Source organism: Pan paniscus, chromosome 7 (assembly GCF_029289425.2).
Source record: "Pan paniscus chromosome 7, NHGRI_mPanPan1-v2.0_pri, whole genome shotgun sequence".
Taxonomy (NCBI): domain Eukaryota; kingdom Metazoa; phylum Chordata; class Mammalia; order Primates; family Hominidae; genus Pan; species Pan paniscus.
In genome coordinates, this window is record NC_073256.2 from 46,274,211 (window position 1) to 46,302,084 (window position 27,874).

A 27,874-nucleotide genomic window follows, 5' to 3' on the forward strand; every position below is an offset into this window, starting at 1 on the left:
TTAGTCTATTCTTTTAAAGTATGGAGAAAAACTATAAAAACATTTTCACTGAAAGAGAGAATAAAAACACCCAGTGCAAAACTTCCTTGGAATCTTGAACTTGATTCATACTTGGAGCTCAGGAACAGGGGTTGCAAGCAACAGAGGGAGAGTTAGGGTAGAAAGGTTAGCAATCTTTTGGGCTACAAATTCAATTTCCTAGTCTCGGGACTTTTAACATCCGTCACTGATCAGATGGTGTTTGTATATGTATGTATGTAGGTCGGTAGGTAGGTATGTATATGTGTGTGTGTGTATTTGTTTATTTCTCAACTCTAGAATTATATACAAGCTTTAAAAATCCAAAATGATGAGAATAAAATGACTAAGGTCATGAAATAATATGGGGGCTAGATTTCTGGTGGAAAGTGCCTCTAACATACAGAAAACTTCAATAAGCAAAATAACCACAACAATGGCATCTGAGTTGTGGTATGTTGAAGACTACTGTTTAGTGTTAAACTGTTCCAATAGTTTCAAGAAATCTAAAATTAGCTTCCAGAAAGGATTAAACACATCTCATCTTTTCATAATGATATTCTGGAAAAACAGCAACCAAAGACTATCTGGATAAGGTATAAAAATATGACTATTTACAAAGTAGGTCAAGGAAGACTTTCACATCGATGTGTCTTTGCTTCAATTCTGAAGCAGCCCTGTGAAATAATATGTCTCCATTTTACTGATGATGAATACTCCCTCAGAGAGGTTAAATGACTTTATTAGGATTTAACCCAACCACTGTGACAACGTTCCCTTGCCCAAGGGATTTTTAATCCCCCCACCTCAATTAGCACATGACAGTTAAGTCTCTAAACTTCAAATTCAAAGCTCTATTTAATTTAATAATGCTATTCTGAAATTTTTCAGGAATAAATTATAAAGAAACATCTCTGATTCATAAAGGAGCCTCGTACATTTAGTTCTTCATAGAGATGGGAATAAGAATGTTGTTCTTACAAATTTTTAGAAGAATATGTAGATATAAACAAGATGTAAAATCCTATTACTTCTAATTCATGCACTAAATCTGAGGTTTGACTAGGTGACTTGTAAGGGATCTTAAATTCTGTTACAGTTGGCCCTTGATTTCTTTATCTGTGAATTCAACCAACCTCAGCTCAAAAATATTTAGAGGAAAAAAACAATTAAAAAAATACAATAAAAATAATATAAATTAAAAAATACAGTATAACAACTATTTACATAGCATTTACACTAATTAGGTATTATAAGTAATCTAGAGATAAAGTATATGGAAGGATGTGCATATGTTATATGCAAATACTACTCCATTTTACACAAGGGACTCAAGCATCCTAGGATTTTGGTAGCTTCGGGGAGTCCTGGAACCAATCCCCCATGAATACTGAAGGATGACTATATTTTTAAACTATACTATAAAACATGCAAAATCCCAAATACATCCACCCAGTTTCCATTTTCTGCAGACTGCTCAATAGAAGCTAAATTGTGCTATCTCTAGACACTTCAAGATAAATTTTGGGAAAGACAGCCCTCAAGGACAATAATTCTCTGACATAGTTCCAATCAAATAATTAGATGCAATGTTAAGAAGATCCTTTCAGTACTATGTCATAGGTCACCATCTGTTTCTATCCCAGGTCCTAAGGAACATGAAAACAAACAATTTTGTCACTTAGGCTTCACTTAGTCACATAAGATCTTAGGGTAAGTACTTTTATTTTAATTGAAGGTGATAATTTTGTTCTCATTCAATTATAATATGGACTCTACAGTCACAGTGATAAAGAACACTAATAAATAAAGGCACTTTTGCATGCCTGCAACCAGAAAAGAGGGGAAATAAAGAATAAAGTCCTGTAAATATAAAATGAATAGACCTGTACGCCACAGTAGACAAGCTCTGACAATCTCTTTCCCTGAGATGACCTACTTAACAACACACATGAGAAAGTCCACAGGGAAGGAGGTGCAGTGCCTAAAAGAATCCAGCCTGAGTGATGTCCTGGTTGCCAAATCATGGTTAGCTATTTGCAACATGTAAGGCAATAATGGCCAGTAACACAATTATTAAAAACCCTTAGTGAATTATTTCAAGGCAAACATTCATGCAAACCACTTGAACATACCTGATTTGAAGACATATTTTCAACTTTCATTAGTGATGAATAGCTCCTAGAAGGAAAAAAAACACACACATACATTTAAAATATGGTGATCCAGTCAACAAATATTTGATGAACATTTCCTGTGTATCCAGCACTGCTCAGGGGCTTTAGAAGAAACATAAGAGCTATTAGATATAATCTCTGCGCTCAAGGAGATTGCAACATTCAAAGGATGAATATTTATAAACAATAAAAAAGATGTGCACAGCACTTTATAGTTTACAAAGTGCTTTCTCCTACTTGTTTCATGTCACCACCTCCACAATAACTTGGCGAGACAGGTGGCATTATTCCTACTTTTCAGATGGGGAAATTCACCCACAGCTAAGATCTGATATTATTCACAGCTGAGGTATACAGCTCAGATTGTAAACGCTACAGGAATTCAAAGGAGGAAACACATCAGTGTGGGCAGGAGCTGTCAGGGCACCCTTCACAGACAAGGCGGAACCCAAACCAAGCCAATCAAGTGGGCAGGATGAGTGAGGGGGCATTTCAGATCCAGAGAGTGGGATGAGCAAAGAGACAGAGATGGTATCTTTAATGACTTGCTGAATATCCAGCTAACTCAGGTAGGTTCTCAAATAAAGTAGTGGGAAATCAGGCTGGATGTGGTGCCCAATTATGTTGTCTTGATTGCACGACTGAACACAATGTGTTCAGCAAGAAGCCATAATACACAACTGAGTAAAGCCATAATGAGGTTCAATGGGCATTCATTAAATATCCATGATGCATAAGACCCTGTGCTAAGCCTGGGTGGAGGATCGGATGAGAAGAAAACAGAAAATGATGACTAACACAAAGCCTGGACCCACAGAACTTAGTGGGAGGGGAAATAAGACTTATTCATCAATAACTACGGTGAAAAGCACTATTAAAAAATACACGGCTGGGGGCAGTGGCTCACGTCTGTAATCCCAGCACTTTGGGAGGCCAACGCGGGCAGATCACAAAGTCAGGGGTTTGAGAGCAGCCTGATCAATGTGGTGAAACCCCATCTCTACTAAAAATACAAAAATTAGCCAAGCGTGGTGGCGTGCACCTGTAATCCCAGCTACTCAGGAGGCTGAGGCAGGAGAATCACTTGAACCCGGGAGGTGGAGGTTGCAGTGAGCTGAGATTGCACCACTGCACTCCAACATGGGCGACAGAGCAAGACTCCATCTCAAACGACAACAACAACAACAAATACACCAAGAGACAAAGGAAAGTGAGACTACATAATACCAATGTTTTGAAAAGAATAATCTGTAGCAAACAAGATTAGAGAGGTGGTTAAGACAAGAAGGTCCATTCACAATAACAGTATTTACCAGAGTATTTTAAGCCCATTGTACAAAATAAGAAAGCAGAGTCAGGATGGTTAAGTAAGTTGTTCAAGGTCTTAGAGATAAGAAGATATGCCAGGTTTCGAACCCAGGTCAGACTCCTAAGCTTATACTCTTATCAGGCCACAGCTTACTGCGATACTCCAATTTGAGGGCATGAATCCCTGGAGTTAACAGTTGTAATGGTAAGAAGGAATACAGAGAAGAAACAACAATGACATCAAGGTTTGTAGCTTGGGCAATTTGAAAAAAATAGGAGAAATGGGAAAATGTTGCAAAGAAAATGTGCCTGGTTTGAGACATGCTGCATTTGAAGTCATAGTGAGACACCCAAGTAAATACGAACTGTAGAAACTGAAAACTGAAGACCAGTGGGAAGGAGAAATGTCACAGTCAAAGATAATGAGTTGGGAGACACCCAGAGGGAGAGACCAGTAAGTCTTTCCCTCTGGAGAGACTTGTAAGCTTGTAAGAGTTAAGTGGTATCCACAAGGAATTAAAACAAAACAAAAACAAACAAAAAACAGACAAGATCAACAGGTTGCATGAGCAGGAGGAGAAAGACATGTTGATGAAACAAAAGTGGTGAGAACAGAGAATGTCAGTCCTGGCTGCATCTGAAAATCACTTGTGAAGATTTAACTGGATCCATATGCCCAGTTGTGGGGATCTACCCAGGCTGAAGAACCACTGGGTCAAAATTCCCATCTATGTGACAATGATGCACAAATTTACCTTTCTTGGGCTGGGCACGGTGGCTCACACCTGTAATCCCAGCACTTTGGGAGGCCAAGGCAGGCGGATCACTTGAGGTCAGGAGTTCGAGGCCAGCCTGGCCAGCATGGTGAAACCCTGTCTTTACTAAAAATATACAAAAATTAGCCAGGCGTGGTGGTGCATGCCTGTAATCTCAGCTACCCGGGAAACTGAGGCAGGAGAATAGCTTGAACCCGGGAGGTGGAGGTTGCAGTGAGCTGAGATCGTGCCACTGCACTCCAGCCTGGGCAACAGAGTGAGACTCAGTCTCAAAAACAAAACAAAACAAAAAAACAAACAAAAACAAATTTACCTTTCTTTAGTTTCCTCTGAGCTCCATTTCCATTAGTCCTACTACCTCCCTGACATCTTTTTGGAGATCTCAAGGGTATTTTCAGATTCTTATGTCCCTATCCAACTCACGGTCTTCCCCCTACCAAACCAATTTAGTTCTTTCCCAGTGTTCTCCAGCTCAAAGAATGTCATCACTATCCATTCCATTTCCAACTGGCAACCTAGGAGTCATTCTTAGCCCCCTTTTCCCTGCCCTTTGCCTCAATCCAAACTATCACCAAATCCTAATGTTTTACCTAGAAAAACAATAATCCACTTCTCTCCACCCCAAGTCACCACCATATTCTAAGCTACCATCTGTGATGTGGAATGCTCTTAACCTAGTCACACCCACTCTGGTTCCCTTTACAATCAGGTCAGCAAAGTGACCTTCTCAAAACACAAGCTTCATTGTATTAACCCTTGCTTAAAGCCTTTTGATGGCTTCACAGTGCTCTTAGGATGAAGACATACACGGCCAGCAAGGGCCTGCATGGACTACTGGCCCCTTGATCCAAGTGCCCATTGACCCCTGCTGCTTCAGACATTTGGGACTTTAGTCCTGCATTTTGCCTTGCTGCTCCCATACAAGGTCTTTGCATACATAGTTCCCTCTGCTTAGAGCACTCCTTCCAACTCTTTAGCTATCAGAGTTTTGATCTTGGCTTCAAGACCACCATATCAGGGGACAAGTGTGGTGGCTTATGCCTTTAATCCCAGCACTTTGGGAGGCCAAGGCAGGAGACTCACTTGAGCTCAGGAGTTTGAGATTAGCCTGGGCAACATAGGAAGACCCCATCTCTACAAAAAATAAAGATATTAGCTGGGCATGGTGGAGTGAGTCTGTAGTCCCAGCTACTAAGGAGGCTGAGGTGGGAGGATCGCTTGAGCCCAGGAATTGGAGGCTGCAGTGGGCTATGATGGCACCCCAGCAATTCAGCCTGGGATATGTTTGGCATGTGTTTAGCAGAAAGAGACATACCAATTGTTTTTGGTTTTCTGAATCCATGGAGATTATTAAAAAATACAAGTGATTAGCGACAGCTTAGAAAGGGGGACTAATTAAACTTTTGAAGCAAAAATTGTAGTCAATGAGATTGGGAATTATTTCCCCTCAGTTAATACAAATATTTTATATGTTGAGGACCCTATGGAAGAAAGCCCAGAAGATATAAAAACTGTATTTTGGTTTTTAAGTTTTGTTTAAATGCTTGTAATTTCTGAAACTCGTAAAATGATACTAACACCCTAAATTTTAGTAGCATGCAGCTTAATATGAATTATGACATATATAAGTTACTTGGTTTATACTGAATAAAAATTACTTTAAAATTGAAACAAAAAAGGAATCACCATACCAGGGAAGCTAATCTCAGTATATTCATGACGTATGACTAGTCACTCACTGCACAGACAAAGCACTCTGTCACCTCTAAGGGGAGGCAAGGATGCACGATTGCTTCCCTGAAGGAGCTCACAGGTAACACGAGGAGGCACAGCACACAGAGCGTTATTTACAGTAGAAGGCAGTGGCAGTGTGTATAAGATAAACAAAAAAAGGTACAAAGAAGTTGGTTCTTCATGAGACTGTCATCCATTTAATTAGTTAATGGTCTCACCATTTCCTCTCCTACATGTTACTTCATTCATCCTGTAAGTCTATTCCCCAATATTCCACAAAACCTATAAAGGCTCTTTATCACTTACAACATGAAATTCTGGACTAAACCTTTTAAGTCACTCTACAATGTACCTAATTTTTCATTCTTTCACTTGCCTATGTGTGACCTTGACTCTGGCCTTGCCAGTTTGTTCATTCCTTGCCTCAAAGGAAGCACGATAGACTATTGGCTTCAGGATTAGACTTGAGTTTGGATTTCCGCTTTGTCAGTTACAGGCTACAATCTTTCCACATTATCCTCCATGATGAAGTAATCTTTGCCTGAAAATCAAGTTCATGTCAATGTTCAAACTGATGATACATTTACTGACTTACCATTTCACCTGGGTCTTGTACTTCTCTCATTCCAATTACCTGAGCTTTGGGTTCCAATTCTGATCTCCCAGTCTCTATCACAACTTTTTATTTTTATTTTTTGAGGCAGAATCTAGCTCTGTCACCCAGGATGGAATGCAGTGAGCTCACTGCAGCCTCAGCCAACAGGGCTCAAGCAATCCTCCCACCTCAGCCTCCAGAGTAGCTGCGACTATAGGCTTGTACCACCCACGCCTGGCTAGTTATTTGATTTTTTGTAGAGACAGAGTCCTAATTTTGTTGCCCAGGCTGATCTCAAACTCCTGGGCTCAAGCAATCCTTCTGCCTCAGCCTCCCAAAGTGCTGGGATTACAGGCATGAATCACTTTGCCCGGCCGCATCTCAACTTTTAAATATCCCTCTCTCAGGTAGTCATAGTCCTTACCCTTTGTTTTGACTGCCTCAACCTCTCATCTGTTATTCACCCATCCTCTATTTATGACGTTTCCCTGACTATTGCTTATTTCTTCTGGTTTCGACATCTACATGGGTTGACTTAATTTTGATGTAATAAATGTTTGGTACAGTAACACAAAAAGCCAAATAAAAGAATGCAAAATTAAAACAGGTAATAGACACAGATTTCTATATCTTGGGTGGAAGATTCAAAGACAGAAATTAAAGTGAATGCTAGCACTGCAAAATGTATAAAAACACATTACAAAACAAGTCAGAAGCTTAGAGCCTATTGCTGGAATTTCACAGATGCTGCAGAACACAGCAAACGGTAGCTCCGGATGTGCCAAGCAAAGCCTTGCAATGTCATCGCGTCCCATTCCCGGCACTGCAGCCCTGTGCCACGTTCTTCTGTCTTCTGCAGCATGTGACAGAAAGTTGTCTGTGTGGCACACGGTTAATGGAAATAAACATAGCAATTGTTTTTGGTTTTCTGAGATCCATGGAGATTATTAAAAAATACAAATGACCAGTGACAACTTAGAAAGTGGGACTGATTAAACTTTTGAAGCAAAAATCTTATTCAATAAGACTGAGTTTTCTCTTCAGTTAATGGGAGTATTTTATATGTTGATGACACTATGGAAAAAAGCCCAGAAGATACGAAACTGTGTTTTGGTGGACAAATTTTGTTTAAATGCTTGTAATTTTTGAAACTCATAAAAATCATACTAATGTCCTTAATTTTAGTAGCATGCAGCTTAATTTGAATTATGACATCTATAAATTATTTGATTGATTTATATTGAATAAAAATTACTTTAAAATGGAATAACTGAACAAAGGGAAGAAGAGTATAGTAAGTAATATGTGTAGGTTTGAGAATCAGACTGAGATTAACTAGCCAAATGAGCTTATAACAAGTTTCTTGATTGCTTCTCAGGCTCAGTTTCCTCTTCTATAAGATGCAGATAAAAATCTACTATGGCTATTGTTGGAATTAAATGACAGAATGCAGTAAAGCACTTTGCAATGCAGTGTTTGGCAGATGGAAAATGTTCAGAAGGGTTAGCTAGTCTTCCTTATTCAATGTTGTAAGTAAATTAGGTGATCTTATGTTCCTAATATATGTTCCATCATGTTCTTAAACAAAATTATGTTCGATCCGTAAAGGGCACTAAAAGGCATATTTTCAATTTCCCCCCACTCCAAACTCCAAACAAAAAAGAATTAACTGCTCTAAATCCTGCATCACTCAGAATTTCACAAATTTTACCTCACTGATGGAGTTAATACCGTTTCTTTCACTTCAAACACAAAGCAGACTCACAATTCTAGGCCATACCAAATACTTATATATGTTAGTTGGCCTCATATTAGCAGATTGTAACTCAGGGTAACATTTCTGAAGCTCTCCATTTGAACACTGTATTTTAAATGAAGCTACTAAGCCTGTTTTAGCAGAACCCCAACCAGAAACACGTGCATGCGAATAATAAATAACAGTACGTGTTCATTATACCTACATTCTGACCCAACAATCTTTCTAAGAATCCAGGGCATTCCAAGGAAACTGGGTTAGGACATGCCTAAGCAACATGTTTCTGATTCTACACCATTTCCAAAGGCAATATATGTTATAAGTAACCCTTTTTTCTTTTTGGCATATGTATTGCAAATAAAAAATCATGGAAAAATCTAGGAGTTCTGTGATGAGAATTCACAGGATTAATTTCCTTTAATTAGAACAACTAGGGGCTCTTCGGGTACAGCACTGTATGGCAGAACATCCACATTCTAGTCTGTAGAACCTATAAATATGCTATCTTCTATGGCAAAGTGGACTTTGCAGATGTCATTAGTTAGGACCTTAAAATGGAGAGATTATCGTGAATTATCTGGATTAACTCAATCTAATCACACTGTTCCTTAAAAGCAGAGAAGGCAGTGGTCAGACAGGGGGCTGTGACCATGGAAAGCTTGGAGAAGGAGCCACAAGCCAAGAAATGTGGGTGCCTCTCAAAGCTGAAAGGGAAGATTCTCCCCTAGTGCCTCCAGACACTTTGATTTTAGCCCAGTGAGAATCTTGCTGGACTTCTAATCTACAGACAATAAGTGTGTGTTGTTTTAAGCTACTACATTTGTGGCAATTTGTTTCAATGGCAATAGAAAACTAACATAATCATTATTCTCATGGCCTTCTTCACTAGAATTTCAGGAGCCAAATTGTATTTGAACTATTTAGCTGTTTAAAAATGTAGTGCTTTGAAGTAGACCTCACTACATTACTTTAAACTTTCAAAATGTAAAAAAGAGTTTTAAAAACAGCTTTGAGAGTTACTAGCATAGGTTTTTAGAGCCAACACAACTTTATTTAAATAGCACAGCTAGTCAATAGTAAATACCTCCCACAGCACCTTTTTCCTTTCCAGAAGAACTTTACAAACCAAACCGAACTAGGGATAACCTATGAAGGTTTCTCTATGAATAAAATTAGTTATTTTATTTCATCCACTTTCATATCCTGTTGCCATAAACAAGCAATTCTTTTAACCAACATATTAATATAAATGCCTTTTTTTAAAAAACTGATTTAAGGTTGAGCTTAAGCTGAGCTTGTTACATGTCCCTCCTTCCACCAATATATCGTTCTTAATGGCTAATACATGATTAAAATCATCAAGGAATAATCTTTGAGGTCAGTCTCAATGCCACAGCTCCGACATACCTAAGTTCATCCATTTCCCTCTTCTTCTTCATTTCTTCTTTTTCTCTCTTTTTCATTTCCTGAATTTGGGCTTTTTTCTCATTCCTCTCTTCACGATCTCTGCATTCTTTCTCTGCTGCTAGGTCTGGGAACCGCTCGACTTTGGTCTTTTCTAATCGGTTCAGGATCTCATTTACTTTCTTCTCCACTGTCACAATTTTTACCTTTAAGGGAGATAGGAGAAAAGATATTGCATCTTTTTGTTTTTTTTCTCCCAGAAGAGGGGTGAGGCTTTCCAGGGGTTTAGCAACCCAGTTTAATTCCCTTTAGAAAACATATATCATGCTCAGCCCTCAACAATGGTGTCAGACAGAAAAGATAGGATACTCCATTCAGTATCAGGGCTCCGCCTCCTTCAGTGGCACAAAACACTTACATCCTTCTGCCTGTGAAAGCCTATCTGCCCCACATCCATGTCAGCTGTTTTCTTCAGGTTAGACCACGGCGTATATACCACATTAACGTTGTTCATCTTGCAGCCTGCCAAGAGAGACTGTCTTCAACATGCAGGCAGGATGAGACTGAGCAATGTGTTCCCTTACCCACTGGCAAACTGCCATAAGCCAACAAGGGAAACGGCTTAGAACGAACAGGCCACCCATTGTTTTAAACCACCAATACTTTTTTCAAAAACCACCCACAAAAGGCAAATGGTAAAGCTGACAAAATTCAAACGGAAGTATTACTATGGCAAGTAGGGGTCCATGGATTAGCTTCAGGGACTTCTGAGGACTCTCTAAAATTGGATGCAAAATTTATCATTGAGGTTTTTTTCAAGAGAAAAGGACTGAATATGTTTCCTCAAATTCTCAAAGAAGTCCTTGACTCTGAAGGTTAAGCAGCAATGGAAAGCCATGGCCTAGAACTCACAAGCCCTGGACTCTATCCGGGACTACCACAAGCTAGCCGAGCCTCTCTGGAGAAGTCCCCTGGCCCTCTGAATCTCATATGAAATGTGAGGAAATTGGACTAGTTTAATAGAGTTTTTGCTTATAGTTTCTTCAGGAATGGAACCCTTTTACCAAAGAAAACACAGAAGTCATCAAAGCAGAGGCGCTCTGGATGGAAGGAGTGCCAGGTACCCTGTTCACTCCTCCTCCTGCCCCTTCACCGCCTCCTCCACCACTCATGCCCTCTACCCACCACTCATACCCTCCCTGGCAGCTCTGGAAATCGCAGTTTAATCACTGGTCTGACACTCTCTCTGGTCCTTCCAAATTAGATGGCAAGGGATTTCAATGCTTATTAAATCCCCATGTACACTGGAAAAAGCTGGAAAACCACTTTACCCAAGGGGTCAAGGTTAACACCACCAAAAATGGCACAAAATGACATCACGTGCTGCCTGACTATAATGTGCAAAACTTCACTTATGTAATATTCCTGCTCCAAAGTGCATGATGGGATTCTAATCCAGAGGAAGCATCAGACAAACCCCAACTGTGGGTTAGTAATCCCATTACTACAACTGGTCTGTACTTTTTGAAAGACAAAACAGTATCTCTGGATTAAAGGAGACTAAAGAGAAGTAAATACAGCGCAAGTAAATACAGCACATGGCCCTGGATCCAAAAAAAAAGCTATAAAGAAACAGTAGTGGGACAAGTGGCAAAACTTAAATATGGCCTGTATATCAGAACACAGTATTCTATCCATGTTAAACTGCCTGAATTTTACCACTGTAATACAGTTATTTAAGACAATGTCCCTGTTCTTCAGAAGGACATGTTCAAGGGTCATGATATCTACAATTTCGCTTTGGATGGTTCAGCTAAAAAGGTTAATGAGTATGCAATATATAAAGCAAATAAATATGGAAAAATTTAAAAATTGATGAATCTAAGTGAACGGTATATGGTAGCTGTATTATTCTTGCAACTTTTCTGTATATCTGAAAGTTTTTTCAAAATAAAGTTTCTTTAGAAAATCTCCATGTGCAAGGCACTGTGGGGGACACAAACATGACCAGACAATGAATCTTGCTCTCCACGACTCTAACGGAGCAGGGTAAGCACATAAATAACTTGGATTAAAAGGAGAACTGATCAAATGCTGTTGGAAAGCTACAGGAAACTGCTAAGACAGCACAGAGAAAGCGGGGCCACTCAAAGCTGAAGAAGGAAAAGGCTTCATCGAGGAGGCTCACAGAGCTCAGGGGTTACGGCAGAACACTTGAGCCAAACGGGTTGACATCAAATCCAGTCTCTACTGCACTTTAGACCTCTTAAGACCTTGAACAAGTTCCTTAATTCTCTTTAAGATCAGTTTCCTCCTCTATAAATGAAAATAATATCTAACTCAACACGGTGGATAATTTGTGAAGTACTTAGCACAGGGCCAGGCATGTAATTAACACTCCATCAGTGTTAGCAATTACTACCACCACTACACCTACTATGTGGACCGTGAACCTTAGCTTGAATCTGGACTCTGATGACTGACAAGGACAAACCTGAGGGCAGAGGGAACAATGCAAGCCGGGTGCAAGGTCAGAAAACAGCAAATATTGGCTTTGGCTGTAGTGTGAAATACGTGAAGGGAAAGAAGTCTGCAGTCAAATGAGAGATGCTTAAATGCTGGCTTCAGAAGTCCGGACTGAACAGTTTAGGCCGAGGAGAGTCAAGACAGTTTCTAAACTTCTAAAAGTTTAATCTGGAAAGATTCACTGGGTGAACACAGAACAGGCTGACCTAAGATTCTAGACCTATGACCCAGAACAGGCTGATTCTATAGCGACAAACAAATTTACCCCCAAAGCCCTTGGTTCTGAGCACTGCAGATGGTAAACCGGGGGAAAACTTTGTCCCTACAAAGTGCCACAAGTGGAGTGGCCTCTGGAAATCTCATAGCAATGACCATTTTCTCCACTCCTCGGCACATAATCTTCTACTGACTCACAAGAGCAAGACCCTTGGGCTTAGGTCCTTATTTGCTAGCTGAGCTATCGTTGCAGAAGGCTGAAGAGGAGAGAAACAGTAATTCAGTGTCATGACTCTTTGCTCCTCTTTGTTTTCTCTAGAATTAGTAAACTATGAAGAGATTAAGAAGAAAGGAGCTGGGCCAAGAATAAGGCCTCCAAAGCTCTTTTAACAAAGACAAATGTCTGCTAGCCAGCAGCACTGGAAGGGATAAGGACATGTGAAGGAAGTTGGAACACAGAAGGAAAGAATATAATGATTGTTTCAATTCTTCTTGTTATTTCAGTAACTGAAGATCTTAGCTGAAAATCTTAGAAAATTCTGTTCTCCTCATAAAATGGAATGTCCCAAAATGTATTACAATTTGTTAACTTATAGAGTTGAAAATCAGTGGCTCTGTAAAGCAACAGTTCTACCTTCTTTGGCTAGGTGCTGACTCATCATTCAGGCAGCCTAAGTGAAGGTGTGGGAAGTGCAGTCGGGGAAAGGGGAATGCTGCGCTGCTCTTGTCCTGTAATTGCCAACTCCTGGTACCTGTTATCAGCTGTGGGTCCGCCCCATGTTTATATTCTTCCCAAACCGTGATTGCTTTCCAACCCTCTGGAGCATCCCTTCACTCCATCTCAAGCCACAATAACCTCTACTCGATCTAGACCTGTGTTCTACACCCTAAAATTGGATCTACTGGCTCATTATTAGCAGAGCACCACCTCCTGGATTCCCTTCTTAAACCCCACCCCTACCCTAATAATCATCCTTCTTGACCCTTCATGACTATTAGATGAAATCTTGCATAGCAGAAATAAATACCAGGTAATCACCAAGCACAGCATGCCAGGCCCCACCTAAAACACTTAGGCTAATTGTTCTCAACCCATGCCGCACAGGAGAATCACCCAGAGAGCTTTTAAAAGCAGTAATATTTGGGAATCACTCCAGACCAACTAAATAAGATTCTCTTTGGTGGGGAGGGGAAATAACAAGATCAACTGACTTGACAACATCGCAATTTAAGAGGGAAAAAGTATGTAAGAGGAGGAGGGAAAGAAAAAGTAGAGAAGCATGATTTGGGGACTTTAATTCTAGAATCTAACGACAAATAATAGAAACAAAGATATCAAACAACATTAAAAATAAAGCCATAAAACACATCGTTCTTGCTTAGCTATCAACATTACCAAATTTCCCAAAGTCTTTTTATAATAACACTAAGTACAGACAGATCTAGAAAACCTTCTATTCAAGGTAAGGAAACAGTGAAAAGAGCCGAGACTTAGATAGGACTGTCAAAGTGACAGGGGTGGGGAGATCAGTTTTTAGTTCTTTGACAGGTAGCAAAATTGCCATCCATCTTAAAGAACAAAACATGGCAAAGGCACAGCACATGTTATTCTTTGATGGAGGCCAAAGTCAACAGCATGCTCACTAAAACGTAATCCATTTCAGACACAGAGAAAGTCGGTGCTAATTCTAAAAACACCTCTAGGAAAACTGACCTTGAATGCTATTGGCCTTCACAAGGTGGGCACAGTCCATCAGCACTTCCTTTGGGATGTCTTCTATATTCTCTCCCTGAAACACAAAAATAAACCAATTGGTCCACTACCTCATTATCCATTGACACTGGAGCACTCAAAGGGCATTTGCTGCCTTACCTACTAGGCATGATTTTACTAAAAGCAAAGGTTCTTCAACTGTTACAGAACACTGAAAAGTAAATTTACTGTGTGCATTACGGGAATGTTTGTTTAAAATAAGAGAAGGCTGTAATATGAAAATATTGACACTTAATAAGTAAAAAAAAAAAAACAGGAAATGAAAAAAACTGCCAGAATATTAATTATAATTATGTCTGAGTAATTTTTATTCTCTTTCTTCTCATTCTGACTTCTAGAAACCTTGTGGGAAAATGGTGCCTATTTTTGACAACTGGATGTCCTCGTGGCCGAGGTCCCTATGACCTTCCCCTCAAAAGAATATGTGTAGTTTTAGTTCTCAGACATCTGGTAGGTCATCTATCCTCAGCTTTAATCAGGAAAAAAGTTCTTGTTGTGTAGATCTCAACCATTCAGTGTAAAGAAGAAATAACAGAAATGACACTGATCCTTTTTCTCTACAGAAATTTGTATCAAAATCAAAGGTGAATAAGTGAGGCGATGCCCCTTTTACAGATGCAGAAACAGGCCAGTTAAGTAACTTGCTCAGAGTCACGTGGTGAGTAAGCAGCAGAACCAGAATTCAAAGCCAGCAGTCTGGCCCCAGGGTCTGAATGAATCCCTTAGTCTTATTGCATTTCCAACTTCCTTGGTACCTACTAATTACAACGGCTATGTCATTTACTGCAGGAAATTAATCAGGTAAAAGTTCCTCAAGGAGCATACACTTTCAAACTGGGCACATTAGGCTGGGTTTAGGGGCTCATGCCTATAATCTCAGCACTTTGGGAAGCCAAGGCAGGAGGACAGCTTGAGCCCAGGTGTTCAAGACCAGCATGGGCAACACAGTGAGACCCCATATCTACCAAAAAAAATTAAACTGAGCTCATTATGTGTTTCCAAAAGAAAGTGAAATTGAACTTGTATTCAAACAAATAATTGGTGGTAATGTGAACTTGGGACTACCACCAGTATTTTCCATCTTCTGACACAGCAGATCCCCCAAAGAAGACATTAATCTGACCCAAAATGAAACTTGGTAACACCATAATTTATTTTCTCTAAATCTAATAGTTCCAAAATGGCAAGAAGTTGCCTAAAAGAATTCAGAATTTTGCTCCAGCACAGACTTCATAATCCTCTTTTCCTTCACCATATAGTCCTCAAAAACATAAATAGTATGAGATGGGGCACACTGTTTAACCTTGCTAGTAAACTAAAAAGTGAATATTATTGCCATAATGAAGTAGCATCTTATATTCATCAAAATGGTCAAAAGGTTTTATTTTTATTTTTTAAGTTATAAAACCCAAAAAGGTTTTGGAAAACCTATAAATAGTAGAGAGCATTTTAAACAATACTTTCAGAGGGCAATCTGGCAAAAAAGCAGTTAGCAAACTATGTACATCTTTTGACCCAGGAAATCCATTCCTAAGAATTATTCTAAGAAAATAATGAAAAACAAAAAACAAAAAACCAGAAGGTAGTTCATGAAAAGTTATTTCTTGGTGATTCATAATGCTGAAAAATTGGAAACAACCTATATTCTGACAAAAGAGTTTCATATTAATTGCAGCATATTATTAACTCAATGCAGCCAGTCAAAATAACAAATATGAAAATTATATAGCAACATAAAAGAGTTCATAAAATGTCATGTTAAAAGGTAATCTAATCAACCAGGGGATGTCAAGATGGAATGTGGACAAGATAATTTAACTGTATTACAAACATAGGACATCACGTCACTGAAAGGGGTGGGGAAAAAAGTAGCTTACAGCTAACTTTGGAAAATGATGTGTTTTTGTTGTTGTTGTTGTTCTTGACACAGGGTCTTGCTCTGTTGCCCAGGCTAGAGTGCAGTAATGTGATCATGGCTCACTGAAGCCTCAGCCTCCACCTCCTGGGCTCAAGTGAGCCCCTACCTCAGCCTCCTGAGTAACTGGGACCACACGTGGGTATCCCACAACCAGCTACATTTTCTTTATTTTCTGTAGTGACAGGGTCTCCCTATGATGCCCAGGCTGGTCTTGAACTCCTGGGCTCAAGTCATCCTCCTTGCTCAGCCTCCCCAGGTGCTAGCATGGAAAACAATGTTTTGATTGGAAATGGTTTAAGGCAAAAAGACAACCTGTAGCAAAGGATGACAATCAGAGCCATCCCCATGAGCTCATGTTTAGCTTAATATAAATACAGATGGAAAGATACAGAAATGATTACAGATATGTGCATATACATGGGTTAGTACACATACATGTATCTCCTTCTCTGTCAGCTCAGAGGGCCGAAAAGCAATGACACTCCAGTAGTAACAGGTGCACCCAGAGCCCAGATCTTTTTAAATTTTTTCACATCAGACATGACAAGGTTCAAGGGTGGCACATCTCATACATGCACATGAACAGCCAATCATCACACTCATAAACTACAGAAGGATCGGTCTAGATCTTGATTTCAAAACACCATTACCACTGAAAAGAACCAGGGTTCCTTGGAGAAATGCCCCATTCTAGAGCTGGGACAAGGAAAATACAAGACGAGCCTGGAGCTCTCTGTAGTGCCAGAAAGCAAGGATGTGCTCAAAGAACAAAAGGATGGGAGCATGTCAGAGGACATGGGAGCACATGGGAGCCCGCTGAAAGAGCTCCAGCTGAAGCTGCAACAATATCAAGTAAAATAACCTGGTTCCAGAACGTATCTCAAAGGATAAAATAAACACAGGAGTCTAGGCTGATGCAAATAAATGACTGAATAAATAAATAGGGGAAAAGAGACAAATGTTCCTTCCAGAATTCCAAATAATGTATATAGACACTCCCCTCTCCAGGAAGTAGTGCTTAATTCCATCCTCCACTTCCTTGAGTGTGGGCTGGACTTAGTGACTTGCTTCCAAATAAGAATACAGAAACGGGGAGAAAAGCAACCTTATAGTAGAGCAACCTCCAAACACTACCCTGGCCAGGCCATCAAGGCTCACGTCATCAATGATAAGTCACGGTAATACACGCACCCGATATGCTGTGACGAGACAGGCACTTCACCTCTGTGATATTCTCCCCCTAAACCCATAACCCGTCTAGTCACGAGAAAAAATATCAGATAAATGCAAACTGAGCAATAGTCTACAAAACACCTGATCAGTACTTCTCAAACTGTCAAGGTCATAAAAAACAGAGAAAGAATGAGAAATTGTCATAGACTAGAGGAGACTAGGCAGACACAACTAAATGTGATATGGTACTCTAGACTGGCTACTAGAACAAAAAGAGGGCATTAATAGAAAATTGGTGAAATCCAAATAAAGTCCAGAGTTTAGGTGACAGCAATGTGCCAAGGTTAGTTTCTTTGTCTTGACAAATCTACCATAGTAATATAAGATGTTGATGATGGGGGAAACTAGGTGAAGGGTAGATGGGAACTCTGTATCACTCCTGCCACTTTTCCGTAAATCTAACATTTTTCCAAAGTTGAAAGTTTATCAAAAAGAAAGTAGTACATTCACAAGCATATATACCCTATGATTCAACTATATAAAATATATGAATAGAGATAGATTGGAAAAATAGTGGTATTGTATTACTAGGGGCCACTAAAAATTTTTTTCCTTTATTACTAGCATGTTCTTTTAAACTTCCTAAAGAAGCCCATGATAACTGGGAACACGGGCCCTTCACTGAGGCAGGAGAATCACATGAGCCACACATGATATCCACTGGAGGAGACAGAAAGTCTGGAAGTGTCAACTGAATTGAAAGAAAAGGAAAGCAGAGATGACAGACAGCACACCGGAAGTGACAGGATAAGCAGTGCATCTAGCTGGGAAATATGTACACTGCCTCCTTCTATATCTCAAAAATCATCTAGAATGTTAGAGTGATTTTCTGGGTCAGAGGGAAGACACGTCATTTGTTAACTTTTAGATTTGCGTACCGACTTATTACTTTAAGCAATTTAATTGCAAAGGATAAAGAACAAGATATGATGCATCATCAGGAGAAAAGTCAAGAATCCATGTTTAAATTCAGTTACCTTATGTAATCGAAGGTATACATGAGCCGAAGAGAGTTTGTCCACATGAAACCTACAAAGAATGAAAACCACTTTTAGCAAGAGGTACAAGACAATCATCTCCTCAGGCCACATGCCATTTAAAGCATTCTGTTCTAAAAAGTCTTCACTCCATGCCTGCCACATGTGAAGCATCATGAGGAGTATAAAGCACAGTCACCACCTCCAAAGGGCTCCCCATCACCATGGAGAGGTACGAGAAACACTGAATTATGGAGCTGTGAGTAAGTGCCAAGATGAGTAGAGATACTAAATATTATCTGTACTGGGAAGGGTGATTTTTCAAGATATAAAAAGAACTATCAGTGATCAAAGGCTTCATGATAAAAAGGAGGCAGTGAGATTTGGTTGGCCCCTGACTGAAGCATAGGACTTAGAGCAAAACCAAGGAAAGGAATTTCAGGTGAAAAGAGTGGGGGATGAAAGAAGTCAGCAAGTCTCCAATGCCGCCAGCCTGGGAGATTAGCAGAACCACAGTTTGGCGGAAACAGATGACAGTTTTGTTTGTGACATCCCAAATTTCAAGTGATAGCAAAACAATCCAAAGAGAATGTCGAATAGAGAGCTGGAAGAGTTAGGTGGGGCCTAAAGACGCTAAGCAGAACACATCATTAAATGGGTTACAATTCAATAATGTCACCCAATAATTCACAAGCACAACAGTTCATCCGGCCCTATATTCTGACAGTGATACCAATATATGTCTCTTGGGTGAGCACTGCCCTTTACTGACATTGTCCTAAAAACATTCAGAATGTCCCCCACCCCTTAAATTTACCTTTCATGATGGATCTATCATCTATCAATTTAATTAAACCTTTTAAAATCTACGCAACATTCAGGATATGAGATTTTCATGTTTTCAATTCACCCAATGAACTTGACTTTCTCTTTCCAATACCCAGAAATGCCCCCTCCGCATCCCAGCATCACACAACAAACAAGGTAACACTATTGCCACTTCGTGATTCTGTTAACTTTAGTTGATATGATTTGGATTTGCGTCCCCACCAAATCTCATGTCGAATTGTAATCCCCAACGTTAGAAGTGGGGCCTGGTGGGAGGTGACTGGATCATGGGGGTGGATTCTTCATGACCCTAGCACCATCCCTTTGGTGCTATTCTTATGATAGAGTTCTCATGAGATCTGTTCAAAAGTGCGTAGCCCCGGCACCCTGCTCCTGCCATGTAAGCCGCCTCGCTTCCCCTTTGCCTTCCGCCATGATTAAAAGTTCTATGAATGAGGCCTCCCAGAAACAGACACTGCCATGCTTCCTGTATAGCCTGCCAAACCATGAGCCAATTAAACCTCTTTTCTTTACAAATTACCCAGTCTCAGGTATTTCTCTATAGCAATGCAAGACGGACTAATACATTAGTCATACTGCTTCCTTGGTCCTTACCTTTCCAGACTGAAGAATGTTCAGAAAATCCTAAAGAGGCATCATTACATCCCATTATGTTTCTCTAGCCATTTTCTTAAGCACTAATAAATGTTTTAGAGATGAAAATGGTCACCTTCACACCTAGTACAAGATGTAGACTGTATGATTCTATATAAAAGTGCCCTCTTTAAAGAGGTTAGTCATCTTGCTATTCACTATGCATACAGAAAAATATTAGGCACTTTTGGCACACAGTTTATGACGACTCTAGGTTTTACTCTTAATCATTAGTGATAGCCAGAAATGGACATAACGTCTTATTTGACTTACATTTCTCCAAGTGGTTCACTTACTCATTTGCATTCCCATGTGAGAGATTCATACTAATTATCACCTTCAGCTGGACATTTTCCAGCCAGAAAAACCTGTGCTTTTTGCAAATCTAAAAATTACATATCTCATTATCCTCTTTCAGAATCTTAGGAAAATATCACACTAGTAACCAAGATAACTGAAAAGTAACTTTACCCATTCCAACTTTTATTTGCCTTAAGCCAGTTCTCTATTTACAACATCTTCTTCCCTATGTACCTATAGTAGATTGAATTCTGATTTTTCTTAAAGGTCTCTGATGTAGAATTTTGTCAAAAGAAATACCCAAATAATTCAATATATATTTAATGATATTCATACATAAGTAGAGAAAGAACCAAAACACACACAGGAATATCACTGCCAAAATATAGCAACTTTATCAATATACACCAATTTCAGGTTTGTATATGATAGATACACCTCTACAAAGAGCAGGGGAGAATGGATGAAAGTATAAGAGAAAAAAAAAATCCAGCTCTATAAACAAACTATCTTGAGCGAGTTTCCCTAAAAAAAGAAGCAAACGACTTCTCCAATCTTTCTAAACATTTACTCAAAGTTTAAATTACAGCCATAGTTCCCTCTTATCCTTGTTATCTTCCTCTCCCTGTTACCCTTTTCTGAATGCAGAGACCAGAAGCTTCACTAAATAAGCATCAATTGTCTGAGGATACAGATTCAGGGCCCTGGAGCTGCGCTGTCCAACGACTTAAAGCGGAGTCTGTGGAAATACTAATCATTAGGAGGTCTGGACACAGTAAATACACACTATTTCTATTTTCCTACATTTAAAGATGAATTTAGGGCCGGGCACAGTGGCTCACACCTGTAGTGCCAGCACTTCGGGAGGCTGAGGTGGGTGGATCACTTCAGGTCAGGGGTTGGAGACCAGCCTGGCCAACATGATGAAATCCCATCACCACTAAAAATACAAAAAAATTAGCCAGGCACGGTGGCGGGTGCCTGTAGTCCCAGCTACTTGGGAGGCTGAAGCAGCAGAACCACTTGAACCCGGGAGGTGGAGGTTACATTGAGCTAAGATGGTACTACTGCACTCCAGCCTGGGAGACAGAGCAAGACTCTGTCTCAAAAAAAAAAAAAAAAAAAAAAATTAGCCTGGTGTGGTGGTACATGCCTGTAATCCCAGCTACTTGGGAGGCTGAGGCAGGAGAATAGCTTGAACCCAGGAGGTGGAGGTTACAGTGAGTCAAGACTGCACCACTGCACTCCAGCCTGGGTGACAGAGCAAGACTCTGTCTCAAAAAAAAAAAAAAAAAAAAAGATGAATTTAGTTCCATTCTCACTGATTCCTAGGAAAACCCTTTGCTTAAAGGAGCCTCAGGAGGTTTTCCGGGATAAATCCAGATGCTGACATTCACAGAGGTAATGAATGATTCGAAAGCTCCACAAAGTGAAGCAGGTGAACACCCCACCCTGGAATGGTGATCAACTCAGGATCATTCTTAGCACTCCCTGGAATATGTCCAAAATTGACAGCTGGAATGGGTTTTGAGGTCTACACCTACTCACATCACACCTCAAATGTAGCTTCTGAAGGTAAAAGCCAATCACATCCAACAACAGTCATTCATCTCAAGACTAATAAAGGGGGTCAAAATGGGCCTCTTGGTATCTGTAGACCAATTTGGGAAGTACTAACCTTAATGAAATGAAAAACTGAGGTCATAATTTATTGGATGTGGGTTGTAAACTGGAAATTTCTCTTCCATTTATTTAAACAAATGAAAGTCAGGTAGAAGGCTGTGGTACACTGATTTTCAGGCTGCATCTGATTATGTAACCTTCTCTATGCAGGTTTTTATGCCTCAAACCTGATAGGTTAAAAATTTCCATCAGCTAACTGCCTAACAGGTGCAGCCATTCTTATTCCCATGAGAGTCTGGAGATTCCCTGGTCTTTAAAAACAACTGAAAATCATCCAGCTGGGGTCGGCAGGAGCTCAAAATGGAGATAACCATGATGTGGCCATTGTAGGGAAATGTCCATGGAGACTGCTTCTACGCTGGCAGGGAGTCAATTAGGAAATCAACCAATATTTACTGAATACCTACTATGTGCCAGGACCTATGCTAGGTACTGGGGACATAGTACTTAATGAAATAGGTGATCATTGTCCTCATACAGCTTACTGTCTCAGGCCCTAGGAAGGCAGGCAGCCCCAGTCTGGATGTTTTCAGCATTGCACACTGCCCACTTGAGGCAAGAGAGCACCAAGCAGGGTTTAACTTGATGACATATTTGGATTTAGAAGACAGGCTATTGTGCTGGAATAGGGACCAGATTTAAATAAGCCTTTAAAATTCCTTTGTTCTGGCCGGGCGCGGTGGCTCACGCCTGTAATCCCAGCACTTTGGGAGTCCAACGCGGGTGGATCACCTGAGGTTAGGAGTTCGAGACCAGCCTGGCCAATGTGGTGATAGCCCCAGTCTCTACTAAAAATACAAAAAATTAGCCAGGCATGATGGTGGGTGCCTGTAGTCCCAGCTACTCGGGAGGCTGAGGCAGAAGAATCTCTTGAACTAGGGAGGCAGAGGTTACAGTGAGCCGAGATCGCACCATTGCACTCCAGCCTGGGCAACAAGGGCGAAACTCTGTCTCAAAAAAAAAGAAAATTAAATCAACTCTTCTAAAAAGCAGTAGCCTCAACTCTATCACTAGAGGGAATTAAGTGAAGGGTCTGTGTCCACATTTGGAGAAAAGAGGTCCAGAGAGAGCTGCAGCAACAGCCTGGGAGAAGAAAGGAGCTGAAGCCAAAAGAGCAGCAGCCTGGAGAAGACAGAAGCAGTGACTTAGAACCAGAGCCAGAGCCAGTAGCAGACAGAGCAGACCCAGTCAGTTTCTCTTAACCTTAATTTCCTCATCTGAAAAAATGGGCATAAATATTAATATCTATTTCACAGGGTTGTTGTGAAGTTAAATATATTAATGGAGGTAAACACTTAGTAGTATTTGGCATATAGTTAAGTGCTTGACAGATGTTCACTATCATAATAAAGCAAACGGGACCCAGGTGCCTTTATCTTCAGGGATAGCATTTGGTAGGAGGTATGAGGAGTCAGGAAGATGATATCCCACTCCATAGGCAGGACTGTGCTCTAGAAGAGAGGCAATACTAGGGTCAGAGTCAGTGGTGGAAGCTGAAGATGAAGAAAACGAAAGTAGACTGGGTGTGACAGTGTTATAGGACAGAAGCCCATGTATTCATAAAAGGCCCCAGGTCTGAATGGTAGAAGTCTATATGGTGTTCTAAGACAGAGAAAAGAATTCAGCTTAAATGAAGTCTTTTTGTTTGTTTGGTATTCTTTTTTTTTGGACTGGGTTTTGTGAGCAAAATAAATGATCTCAAAAGGAGACTAAGAAAGTATATGTTATTATTTAAAACAGTTCACATAAATTGTTTTAGAAAGAAGGCGTCAGGTTTGGATCAAGACAGAGCTAAACTCATCAGGGAGTTTAGAAGACAAAGGGGAACAAGTGTGCTTCCTTTAAAGCTGGACCGGTAAGAACCTCCGTCTATTCCATCCGCATGGATGCTTGTATCTATTTTCTTCATTGCTTCATGTGAAGTCTTCATTTTTCCACTCAAGAACAGTGGTCTGAATATTTAAGTGAGGTGTGGTCTCAGTAACTTACTATGGCGTGGAGACAAAAAGGAGGAAAAAGAAGGCCTGTGTCCTAGAGGCCTTTGCTCTCAAGCCTGAGATCAAACCCAAAAACATCATTTCCAACTTGCAAGGTAATTAGAAATGAAGGAACTGGCAGTCAGCTGTTTACCCCTGAAGACCCATAAACCACAGTACAAAGCATGATTCTAGTTTGAATGCTTGGCCAAGTCTAAGAAAGGAAATGATGATCTACAGAGGGCAGAACCAAAATTGTTACTTACCAGATATCTTCAGGCCAGCCATGCTTGATCAGATCTTCATCTGCAATGAGATATGAGAAACGAAAGAAACAAAAACTGTCAAATGAAGATATGCCAGGGTTTATAAGTTAAGAATGGGAGAAATGTCAGCTCCTCCCACAAATTTCTCTCTCCCTCAATGAAGAAGAGTAATTCGGAGGCCTTGATGCTTGAAAATACAGAAAAAATAATAATTTTCATAATTGAACAATATGAACTTTATAATTTTTATAAATTTATATAATACTTCTAATCTAAAGCTCAGATATTATTTCTATATGAAGATAATAAAACTAACACTGACAAAACAAAGCAACCAATACTTCAGATGTTTCAGAAAATCAATTCACCTAATAATACTTAAACATTAAAAAGAACTGGCTGAAACTTTAAAGAAATATTTTACTTCTTTAAGAAAAAATGATTATAAAATTACAGAAAATTTAAAACAAAACAAACATTAGAAGTATAAAAAGAAAATAAAAATCACCTTAAATTCTATCACACATGGAAATAAAACACCAGAAGAAATAGCTAACAGAGTGAAAAGTAATTGTCTGGGGAGGTAGCAGGTGGGGTGGAACATGGGTATTAAGAAGGATTCTTTTTTTAATTCTAAGCATTCTATTACTACTTGACTTTTTAAACTATGTATTTGTTAGATACAAATAAAAATAAAGTTCTTTAGGAACAACGACTACCTAATTCTCTTATATGAATAAACTTTTCTATTGTTGGCCCTTGGTTTGTTTCTAATTATAAATGGTTCAATAAATTTTTTAAGTAAAGTTGTCCATATTTCTGATTATTTCCTTAAGGTATATTTCTAAAAGCTAGAGTATTCGCTCAAAGTGAATGCACATTTTTTAAGGCTAATATATATCACTACATAAAGGTTATATCAATAAATATTTCTTACAGCCATATTAATAATTAGTAATAATTCTGTTTAATACAGAATTATTTAAGTATTAAATGCCAATTTAAAAATCATAAACAATACTGGGCACAGTGGCTTACACCTGTAATCCCAGCACTTTGGGAGGCTGAGGCGAGCAGATCACCTGAGGTCAGGAGTTTGAGACCAGCTTGGCCAACATGGTGAAACCCCATCTCCACTAAAATTACAGAAATTAGCCAGGCATGGTAGCACGTGCCCGTAGCCCCAGCCACTTGGGAGGCTGAGGTGGGAGAATTGCTTGAATCCAGGAGGTGAAGGTTGCAGTGAGCTGAAATCACGCCACTGCACTCCAGCCTGGGTGACAGAGTGAGAAACTGTCTCAAAAAAATAAATAAATAAATAAATTGTGAATGATTCATATGTGATGATTTAAAATGTACCCAAGAAGGTATGGTCTATATAATTTGAATGGGGTATTTACCATCCAGAAAAGGAAAAGCAAAAGGAAGACACATCTTGGGTGAAGGCACTCATAACAGTCGTAGACACTATGAGTTTTCTGAAAGGCTTTCTAATGCTTTAAGTAGGACTGAGCAAATAGCCAAAAGGTAAGCAAAAAAAGGAAAGAGAAATTTAAAAAATCTCTTTCCCTCAGTCAGGCAAAGTTTGGCTCCCTGATGACACCTGCTGGCTGATAAAAAGAACAGACCTGAAAGCTTTTCAGTGAAAGTAAATCATTTCACTTAAATTGATGTTTCTATCGAGTTCTTGGTCTGAAGTCATAAACACTATTAGAAATAAATGTAATGGGCTAGGAATGCCAGACAATGGGGTGATTTAGAGAAGTAATGTCTGTTCTTATAAGGCAACCTAGGAAAAGTTGATACCTCCAAATGACTCTAAGAGTTCCCAGGGAAAAAGTGTTCCATACATACATACATTCACTTATTTCAGACAACAGATTCTCGCTGTCTCTTAAGCTGGAATGCAGTGGCATGATCACAGCTCACGGCAGCCTACCTCCCAGGCTCAAGCGATCTTCCTGCCTCAGCCTCCAGAGTAGCAAGGACAACAGGTGTGTGTCACTATGCCTAGCTAATATTTTCTTTTATTGTTGTTTTTTGTAGAGACAGGGTCTCCCTATGTTGCTCAGGCAGGTCTCGAACTCCTGGGCTCAAGTGATCCTCTTGCCTCAGCCTGTCAAAGTGTTGGGATTACAGGCGTGAACCACCATGCCTGGCCTCTTACGTTTTTTTCTACAAAGGTTTTTAATGACAGCAAAATGCCACTCCAGAGGGCTCTAAAAATATCATCTAAATTTATATCTGTGACATAAATTATGTATCTAGATTTGTATCTATATATTCCTACAACAGACATTCAAAGGATTCCACAATCTAGTCCATCCTAACCCACTCCTCCACAAAGCCTTCTCAGCTTTCAATCACATTTACTATCTCTGATCTGTCTACTTCGACAGCATTTACTATTCATGTTACTTCATTTTGTCTATACTTTTTAAAAAATAGACCTTAGTACTTTTTCATGATAATAAAGTTGTGACATTAACTTTGGGTGTGATTTAATGGTGAAGCAGTCTGCAGCATATTAACACTTGAGTTTTACATTTCTCCTACTAACCCATAAATCATCGTAAGTAACATTGATTGTTAAAGCATTTTTCTTATGTAGCTTAGGAAGTGCTGCTGTCTCCCTATGTGAGCTTGTTTTGTTTCTCAAAAGCTAGTTTATCAAAGTAGGTGAAAACTCAGAACCAACAAACTGGGTGGGGGGCATGGAAGGTGGTGAGTGAGAGATAACACTTACCTGCTGAAAATTTCAAAATCAAATGCTTTTGAAAACTTACTTTCATATTTATCTTTTCCCATGTAAATAGTGTAGGCAGATGAATTAACTAAGATAAAACAAAAATAAAAAACAATTAGTAACTTCATCACCAACAAAATTGTTTCATGTGAAAAACAAGTGACAATTCTTAGACTAGGGGTTGGCAAACCATGGCCCATGATCCAAATCCAGCCTACCACCTGTTTTTGGACAGCCCTTGAGCTAAGAATGGTTTTTACGTTTTTAAAGGGTTGGAAAAAAAGCAAAACAAAGAAGAATAAGCCACGGAGATTGTAGGTGACTCACAAAGCCTAAAATATTTACTATCTGGCCCCAAAAGAGAAAGTTTACCATCCTTACTAATAGCTACTTTCCTACTTTCTCAGGGTTACAGTTCAATGGTATCGCCAGTCCACTCCTATACTTTTGCCTTCTTTAAGAGTTAAAAAAAAAAGAAAAGAAAACTAAACACCACAACTAAGTTCCCATGTTTACCAAAGTTTTATTGTGCATAATTGTATTTAGCCAATATTACCCATATTCCAGGTGTGCTGCATATTCTAACAGGCTCTCTATCACATTCAGGGAGACCATGACTCTCCAACTTCTAAACCAGTGACTCTGACCCCTGATCTACATTAGAATCATCTAATTGTGCCCCAGCTCCACCTCAGATCAACTAAATCCAAATCTCTGGTGGGCAAGAGTGAGCATCTGTGTTTTCTAAAAGCCTTCCAAGTGATTCTAATATAAGGTCAGGGTTAGAAACAACTATCCTAACTCAAATGGAATCTTCTGGGTATGGTTTATCCTAGAAATGATATTTGCTTTACCAAGGTGGTGTTTTATTGCAGACGTCCCTACCTTGGATTCCTACTGAAAGGATAACTGAGTGCCAGGTTTCAAAGCTAGTCTACCAAAACTTGTTTGATCCAATTGGACTAAACTCCTGAATTCATAGACACTGGGCCCTCAGGCTACAAAGCCT

At 39.6% G+C, this 27,874-nt stretch overlaps 1 protein-coding gene and 1 pseudogene across 5 annotated transcripts in view; both read right to left on the bottom strand.

The window, feature by feature from the left end:
- Nucleotides 1-27,874, bottom strand: part of CCDC25 (coiled-coil domain containing 25) — a 98,173-nt gene that overhangs the window by 63,831 nt on the left and 6,468 nt on the right. For 3 of the 5 annotated variants that reach the window (XR_008626364.2, XM_055116388.2, XM_003830792.4), the window contains exons 2-8: nt 26,906-26,953; nt 24,120-24,159; nt 18,413-18,464; nt 14,225-14,300; nt 10,187-10,290; nt 9,772-9,974; nt 2,154-2,199 (exon numbers count right to left, since the gene is read on the bottom strand). Coding sequence is in view for 4 of the 5 variants with exons in the window: in XM_055116388.2 (XP_054972363.1) it covers nt 2,154-2,199; nt 9,772-9,974; nt 10,187-10,290; nt 14,225-14,300; nt 18,413-18,464; nt 24,120-24,159; nt 26,906-26,953 (569 nt within the window). In the remaining variant the exon portion in view is untranslated. Of the gene's footprint in view, nt 1-2,153; nt 9,975-10,186; nt 10,291-14,224; nt 14,301-18,412; nt 18,465-24,119; nt 24,160-26,905; nt 26,959-27,874 lie in introns of those variants that run through there. The other 2 variants (XM_055116389.2, XM_055116390.2) reach the window with 2 other exon arrangements.
- LOC112440789 (small nucleolar RNA U13) lies at nt 16,730-16,820 on the bottom strand (annotated as a pseudogene).